Below are 9,620 nucleotides of genomic sequence, written 5' to 3'. Positions count from 1 at the left end.
CATATCATCTCATGATCAACCTTATCAAAGGCCTTTGCAAAGTCAAGATGTATCACATCTACATTTGAGCGATTCATTAACTGTTTCAACACCCAGTCATAGTGCTGCAAAAGCTGTGTAAGGCAGCTTCTGCCATAGCAAAAGTCATGCTGGGTGTCAGGAAGCAAGTCATTATCTTCAAGGAACACAATTAGTTTCTTCCTGACAATGCGCTCCATGACTTTGCTGACATGGGAAGTTAGAGAGACAGGTCTATGATTCTTGGCGTCTGCTCTGCTACCTCCCTTGGACAGGGCATATAATGGTTTCTTTTAACATTTTGGGAAGTCTCCCTGTTGTGAGGAAGCTCTGCAAGAGAATCTGAAGTGGTCTAGCTAGAGCCCCTTTGCATTTCTTTAGGAAGATTGCTGGGTATCCATCAGGGCTTGTTACTGAGTTTGAGCTCATCTCATCAATGGCTGATATCACATCAGTTTCTTCTATACTGATGCTATCAATAATTGCCATTTTGTTGTGTAGATCTGTGGAGCCAAAGAACTCATCAGGCATAGTTATTTGCAAGTGTCTCAGTAGAGTTGTGAAAGCACTCTTGTATTGCACATTCAGTATTTCACTTATCCTCTGGAGGTCTGTAGTCAGTCATTTTCTTCAAGTAGTGGCCCTATTCTGTACCATACTGAAGCAGTTTCTTTTGCATATTTACAGAAGACTTTAGGGTTTGTCCTAATATTTTCGACAGCCCTGGCCTCCTTTTCTGCCCTCTCCTTTTCATGGGAGTGTTTGAGTTCATTTTCGATCTCGAGCAATGTTCGTTTGAAGTAGGATCGTTTGTTATCCTTTCATGGCCCATTTTAGACGATTTGAGATTTTTGCTCATCATCTCATTAGAATCATCCTATCCCTGGGTATTATATATTTTCTGCTGGCTTGGCATTCTCTCTGGAGCAAACTTACTGCAGATGTCATTCATGATTATCATAAAATGTTGTAGCTTTATGTCAATGTCTTCTGTAGAGAGACTCACTGACCAGTTATGTTCCATGACCTCTTTCTCGATAACTTTCCAGTTCAGGCTGGAGAGGAGTTGGGTGCTTCTCGTAGCCTTCTGCAGACCACACATTGTTAGTTCTATTAAGTTATGGTCCAAGAAAACCGTCGGTGTCACTCCAACATTATGGATGAGCGCCATGTTGTTTGTGAAACAGAGGTCCAGGACATTTTCCCCCCTTGTTGGGTGGAGCACTATTTGCTCCATAAAGACATAAAGAGCATGTTAGTGAGGTCAAGAAGAGATTCTGCATGCCTCAAGCCATGCAGTGAAACACCTGAGAGAATGTGGCCCTCAGGCCATTTGATGTAAGGGAGGTTGAAATCTAAAAGAAGTATGTGCAGGCTGTCATCTAGGCTGGTTAATACTTCTTTCATTTCTTGGAGGATCTCTTCAAATGATTCCCCATCTGTTTAATGTGTATCACCAGAGTGTCACAGACTGAGTCTGAGTGTGACAGCCAGACCACAGGTGTGACATCTTCCCAGATGCACACTGCCACTCCACCATCAGACCTTTCTCTCCAGTCAGTTCGAAACGCATGTGTAACTCAGCACCTGATATGTCCACATTCAGATGTGTTTCTTTAGTGACACACATATTGCTTGATTACATGCCAGCCAGTGTGTTGTTCCGCAGCCACTATCTGCATGGCATCGACAGTTTGTTTCCTCCAAGGAGCAGTGTGTGCCCCATCCACACACTTCCATGGTGGTAGCATATACTTATATACATACATTATATATATATATATATATATATATATATATATATATATATATAGACATACACACATTACAAATATATATATATATATACATACACATATATATTTATATACATACCATATTTTCTAAAGGACACATAATTTTGTTTTTGAAATTATAAAGGCATTTATTCACTCATATGTGGTACTCATGGTTGAAGCACAAATTCTTCTCCCAGTTAAAGTAGGATTATTAGCAGTATAATAATCAATATTATTACTGTTATCTTAAAGGTATTATCAATTTCACAATCGGAAATTACTTTTACCTAAAGCATCAAAATCTAGTTCATGAAAATTATCCCTAGAATGAATTTCACAATTTACACTATTGGTTTTATTCATGTCTATTAATTTTGAGTTGAGATACTGTCTAATTTTACTTTTGTTGTGTGTGTGTGTGTGTGTATTCACACACATACACACAATTATATATACATATATGTGTGTGTGTCTCTGTTTGTTTACATTTGCAACTGCTTGTACAGAAATGCAACAGGCAATGGTGTTATCAGTTTCTCCTGTCAACAAATCATCCAGGCGAGTATTTTCATGCCTTTAAAGCTGAGTGGAATAAGTGGTCCCATGATAAAGATGAAGGGCATCCAGCTGTAAAACAATCCCTCAAATAACATGCATCCAACCCATGCAAGCATAGAAAAATGGATAGGAAAGCAAATGAATTCTATACTTTGATATTTCCCTTTCCCCTTTACATTTTGTTGACATTATCTTAAAACCAATAACATTTACTATTGATCCTTTATTCAAGCAGTATTTTTATATAAAATGTTTATTATTTGTGAAGAGATCAAAGGACTGAAGCTCAAGCTAAATAACAACCAGTTACACCACTGTGTCAGCAGTTATTTATTTGGTCTATGACATGTTACATGTGCATTGAGTACTGTATAGCTGGGCTACTTATGTGGACATTAGTATAAAAAAAAGTGGTTATACATACATACAAACATATCCATAACAGGCATGGATATATGGTAAGAAGTTTGCTTCCCAACCACATGGTTCCTGCTTCAGTCCCAAAGCCTGGGACCTTGGGCAAGTGTATTCTACTACAGCTCTGTGCTGATCAAACCCTTGAGTGAATTTGGTGGATGGAACCAGAAAGATGCTTGTCGTGTGTGTGTGTGTCATCTGTTTGTTTCACCGTTTTGACATCATATGATAGTTGTAAATGAATGACATTGTCATACAAGCAGTGTCATTCTTTTCCAAACAGAAACAGATAAAGGTTGTTGACAGGAAGGGTATCAACACAGAAAATCTACCTCAAATATACTCTGCCCAACCCAAGCAAGCATGGAAAAGCAGACATTAAACGACTATGATGAACATGATAATATATATACCATCTCCATCATCATCATCATCATTTAACCCACTCTGTAAAGTGGTTGCCCTTGCCAGCACTGGTGCCATGTTAAAAGCACCCAGTCCAATCTGCTAAAGACTTAAGCATATCCAGCCCAAATATCCCAACTGTTTTACATTCAAATTAGCCAGATTCAGCCACTCACACCAACCCTACAATGTTAATCTAAAAATAAACATTCACATCCTCAAAATTTCAAAGCTACAAGATAATACATGATTAATTGAAAACAATGTGAATAAATAAGGATTACATTTGACAGAGTAACCTGATTAATTACTTGCACAGACACCGTTTTTCATTATGCAACCATAATACACTACAAAGTATATTAAATGTTTTACAAGTCAATACTGTGTCCTATTGTGTTAGCAGTGCAATGAAATCACTTGTTAAAGTTATCTCTGCAGATTTTCTATAGAAATTCTTTTCTTTCCTTAATTTCTATAGCAAATATGTAGAGATAACCTTAACATGAGAATAATTTGAATGCTAAAGGGTTAACATCCACTTTTGCATGTTTGCATGGGCCAAGTGGAATTCATTGAAGCAGGTTTTCCAAAGCCAGCACTTCCTGTTGCTAACCCTCACCTCTTTACAAGCATAGTAACAGTTCTCTGTGGCCAGACATGTTTGTTTTTTTGGTTTTTTTTTACATAAGATTTGAAATAAAGAGCATTCCTTGTAAACGTTAACACTCATTTACACTATTGCACATTATCAAGACAGAGACATAAATATATAAATACCCCACACATACATATAAATATATATAAATATATATATATATATATATATATATATATATATATATATATATATACAACAGTACCATCACCAAGCAGTATTTAGGCATAAGCGAACTTAAGGTGAGCTAAAATATGTTTGTGACATATTTCAACTTCTAAAAGGCAAATTCACTGCAAACACTGTAGAGAAGAAATTCTCCCTTATGGTAAAAGGTGTAAAAATACCATATTTGCCAGTGCTGCCCCCAATCGTATTCCCAGACGCGTTTCTAACTCTTAACAGTTACATAAGTATACACATGTACACAACAGCATTCTTTCAGTCTTTGTCTACCAAACTGACTAACAAGGATTTGGTCGACACGGGGCTATAGTAGAAGATACTTGCCCAAGGTGTTGTCAAACAGTGGGACTGAACACTAAATCTCATAGTTGGGAAACAGGCTTCTTAACCACAGAATCATTCCTTATTCTGCCTGGGTATTACGTTGGGGGTATATGCGTCTATGGAATATTCGACCACTTATTATATAGTTCAACAAGAGGGTGTTTGTCTTGATTGAGAAACTAGAATAAACGTAGTGAAAAATCAACGAAGAGAAAAGAGAGCAATGGAGAAGAAAGCTAATGTTTGTATACCAATGGTGACATGTGACAAAGGAGGCTCCCTGTAAAACAACAACGAAACGCAGGTTTCAATTCTAAGCACTAGTTATTTCGCTTCCTTCACTGATCATGCCATTGGGAATGGCATAAACATCACAACCTCCCACTTTGCCTTCTAAAACACCAATAGTTATTGTTTTCCTTGAAATTTTGTCATATATAAAACATATGATAAACATTGCTGGATTTGTTCTTTTCAGTCTATTGTTTATAATTGTTTAATAACGTGTGTGTGTGTGTGTGTGTGTGTGTGTGTGTGTGTTGTGCACAGACATGAAAACATGGTACATTGTAATATAAAATATCCTTCTAGAAAAACCACAAAGAAGTGTACGGGTATATATGTGTGAATGCTTCTTTGTCGCTATGCATATCAACAAATTTAATTTGTCTCCGTCTATCCTCCTCCTCTCCTGATGTTGTTAGAGGCATGACTTAGTTTCTCATGTTGTTTCTATGTGCAAATGTGTATTACGCGAATGGGTAAATATGACGTGTAAATTATGACGATGATGATGATGATGATGATGATGATCGCCATCACCATCATCATTATCAACATAATGAGGAGGAGGAGGAGGATGAATGAAAATATTTTTCTCCATTATTTTCCGAACATCCTACAAAAACCAATAAGAGCAACAACAACAACAACGACAAAAATCGCATCTCCAGCAATAATATTGGCAATGACAGAAAGAGACACCAGGCTGACGCCCGCTCTGTTAGACACAACAGCTAAATCTCCCTCCAATCAACCTCCCCCCAACGAAAAAAATAAATTATGTAGTTCTAGAAGAGATGGGATGGTCACGGCTGGAATACCTTCATCACGGGTATGCCTGAATGCGTTGACAGAGCTCCTACACAATAGAATTTTATTGACAAGGCGCGAGAATTGGGGGGGGGGGAAGGTATGTAGTGATGTTCACACTTTACCCCCATACAGAGTTGAATGGCCTCGATAGGGGGGAGGGGATTGAAACTTCAAAACAATAGATATATGTAATATACATATAAATTAAATATGTAATATATATATATATATATATATGTGTGTGTGTGTGTGTAATAAATAAACAAATAAATAAATAAATATATATATATATATATATATATATATATATGCCTATATGGCGTCTCGGCCTACATATACACACCACATAACATGTGTGAATGTATTATGTATAGATGTGTATGTATGGAACAACACTGGTGATAGCACTAAAAAACAACGAACAAAAATAACACCTGCTCCAACACCACCCTGCCCCATGAATACAAAAAAAAACAAAAGTAATAAACGCATCAATAACATATTAAAAAAAATTACTTCCAAATAAGCTTGAACGTCTCAGTTTATATATTATATATATATATATATATATATATATATATATATATATATATACACACACACATATATGTATGTATGTATTATTATTTTACTTTGTAAAGAGATGGTAGTGATGTTGATGGCTTTCCATATTATGAAATGGTGTTACGTCTAAAATGTAATACATGTGTGCGCATCCGTGTGTATGCACACGCACACACATACATACATATATACATATATATATATATATATATATATATATATATATATATAAAGAATGAGGGGTTATGATGTTCGACCATATTTTGGGTATCATGTGTATAGGTGTGTAAGTAGGGTGATGTTGTTTCTTGTGTGTGTGCGTGTGTGTGTTTTCCTGTGTGTATATAGTTCCTTATAGGAAAGATGTATTGTGACGATCATATATATCTTTATACATTATCTTAGATGGACTCACTCATTACAGGTCATACACACGTGTGTGACTATATATATATATGTGTGTGTGTGTACACACATACATATGTATATATACATACATAAATGCGTATAAAACATACACGTATCAACATACGCATGTATATATATATATATATATAAATATATATATATATGTGTGTGTGTGTGTGTGTGTGTATATATATATATATATATATATACACACACACACACATATATATATATATATATATATATATGTGTGTGTGTGTGTGTGTGTATATGTATATATATATATATATATATATACATACGTACGTACACAAACCTACAGAGATATGGTAGAATCCCTCCCTGGGTATCAAACGATAAGATGGCCATAAAAGCGTTAGTTTCTTGTGGTGTCGGTGATGATGGTGGTTATTTAAGAGTTTTTGATGTTGTTAAAACCAGGCGCTTATACAAGAAACACAAGACCCAGATTTACAAATATGGTAACAAGCACACACGCAGGCACAAACAAACAATTTAACACCCAAATTTACTAATATAGTTGAAAGTGGGACTTGTAGTATTTTCTGGCTCTTGTTCGTAGAGTTTTCTTTGATTTTTTACCATTATTGCATGAAGCACCAACAACATTATGGGAACGGAGTAAAAACATTGTCAATCTTGCTTGGAATTAAAATCTCAATAACATAATGTTCTAGTATTCTTTCTTTTTCTTTTTTGTTTTATTTCGTATTGAGATTTAGGAGACATTATCTATCTATCTACATGTGTATGACATATATGTATATACATACGTGTATATATATATGTATGTATGTATATGTGTGTGTGTTTTTGTATGATCTAAAATATAAAAGAAATTTAGATAGATGTATGTAAATAGATGAACAGATAAAGTTTGATATATATAGAGAGACAGACAGACAGACAGATAGATAGATAGATAGATGCACAGATGCATTTACCACTCATCACACGACAACTGTTACAAGAATTATACTATTCTTACTGTGTGCAGTTTCTACATATGTGTATATTTGTGTGTGTACATACATATATGTGTATATATATATATATATATATATATATAGAGAGAGAGAGAGAGAGAGAGAGAATGTATATATATCATAAATGGTTCTCCGTTGGTTTCTAAGATGGAAGTTCCAGTTATTTGATCAACTGAACTGCCTCCTCATTACAAACGGTTGAGTATTCCGCAAACAATTACATCCGTAACATAATTTCTGAAGCAAAACAGACGCTCCTCAGTCGGGTGTAACAAGTCTGGCTGCTTTTAATTTCAGGTACAGTTCCTTCTCCGACGGGCTTCCACATAGTTTCCATAACCCATTTTCACTTCCAAACCATCCCCCTCCCACCCCGAGGTTATGTTATTAAGACACTTGCCCAATATGTCACATAGTGGTAACGAAGCCAAGACCTTATGATTGTCAAGAGAACTTCTTAAACACTCGGGACATGACTAGACGATAGTTCTACTTTACAATTACGTTAAGATACACGTGTCTGAGGAATACTCGGCCACTTACAGACACATAGAGTAGGCAATTTACTTGAGCTATCAACTAAGACGATCAACGAAGATCCACTTACTTTAACTACACACACACACACTGAGTGTATAATACACATACATGCGTATGACCAAGTTTATACATAAATATGTGTGTGTAGAATAATATAAATATGTGTTCGAAACATCGATGATTGAATTCGCATTGGAAAGCTTTGATCAAAGTATTATCCGTCTTCGAACGGATGTATATCTATAAACCTCTTTATAAGTCTATTAAACATCAGACAGCATCGTATATACCAACCTAGTCACACACATACAGACAAAAACACGAAGAACCTATTTGTTTTTGTTGTTCATTTCTGTAATACTTAGACAAAATAATAATTAAAAGTCTACAGCTGATTTGATAATGTTAACAAAGGGTTATAATGTGCATAATGAATAACCAGCTATCAAGATCCATGAGCGTAAAGAGAGCCGAAAGCCCGTGTGAGTGGATTAGATTGCAGTGAAAAGACTTGCTCGTCCAACTTACCTCTTTGCCAGCCATAGCTCCGACCTTGAAGCGTGTTGGGTTAATCAGGGCCGGTAACTCTTTACGAACACGTGAGCTTCCTTAGACACCATCGTTCCTCCACCTATCTTATACATACATGATTCATACATACATGCATATATAAATATACATGTTTTACATTTTGTATGTATGTATATAAATATATATATATATGTGTGTGTGTGTGTGTGTATATAATACATACATGATTCATACATACATGTATAAATATAAATGTTATAAATGTTTACATTTTGTATATGTATATATATATATATATATATATATATATATATATATGTGTGTGTGTGTGTGTGTGTGTGTGTGTGTGTGTAAATATTTCATGTAAGTATTACATGTCGAGGAACCATGTGTGTATGTGTGTGTATACTAATTATCACAGTCATTGCACACAGTCATTGCATACATGAAAACATTAACATGTACGTGCATACACATACACACACACACACATATATATATATATAGACACACACACATCATCATCATTTAACGTCTTTTTTCCATGCTGGCATGGGTTGGTCTGTTTGACAGGAGCCAGCAAGCCAGAAGACTACCCTAAACTTCACTCTCCGTTTTGGCATGGCTTTTACGGTTGGGTGCCCTTCTTAACACCAACAAGCTTACAGAGTGGACAATGCTTTTTGCAAGGCACCAGCACCAGCAATGTCTGTTTTGGTATGGTTTTTATAGCTGGATGCCCTTCCAAACGCCAACCAACTTATAGTGTGGACTGGATGCTTCTTACATGGCACCAGCATTGGCAGGGTCACCAAGTAACTCACATGACAAAGAACCTTTGAGGTGATGGAGGTGGCCGTGTACCAAGTGATGATAGATTAGAGTTTGACGGAGGGACAGAAACAGGTATCTCGTTGTAGAGGAAATATATGATTCCCCATTCAGAGGGAGAGATAGCAAGAGAAAAGGAAAAAGACAGTAATCAAGAATAAGAGAGAGAGAGATGTGTTCCATCCACATGTAACAATAAAACTTTTCACACTCCCAACCCCAACAAACCAAACTACATCTCTTCCTCACATTCCCTCTTTCCATGCGCTATGCTTATGCTTATCTCTCACTTCTTTACTC

General features: G+C 35.9%; 1 protein-coding gene across 1 annotated transcript in view; it reads right to left on the bottom strand.

Moving 5' to 3' along the window:
• Positions 1–8,596, bottom strand: part of LOC106877119 (vitamin D3 receptor B) — a 73,741-nt gene extending 65,145 nt beyond the window's left edge. Inside the window, exon 1 of the mRNA XM_014925914.3 lies at positions 8,487–8,596. Within this exon, the coding sequence (XP_014781400.1) occupies positions 8,487–8,501 (15 nt within the window). The 5' untranslated portion in view covers positions 8,502–8,596. The remainder of the gene's footprint in view (positions 1–8,486) is intronic.
• Positions 8,597–9,620: the final 1,024 nt, after the last annotated feature.

Source organism: Octopus bimaculoides, chromosome 22, assembly GCF_046866305.1.
Source record: "Octopus bimaculoides isolate indiv1 chromosome 22, ASM4686630v1, whole genome shotgun sequence".
In the NCBI taxonomy this organism is placed as follows: Eukaryota; Metazoa; Mollusca; class Cephalopoda; order Octopoda; family Octopodidae; genus Octopus; species Octopus bimaculoides.
This window is presented reverse-complemented; position numbering and strand designations above follow the sequence as displayed.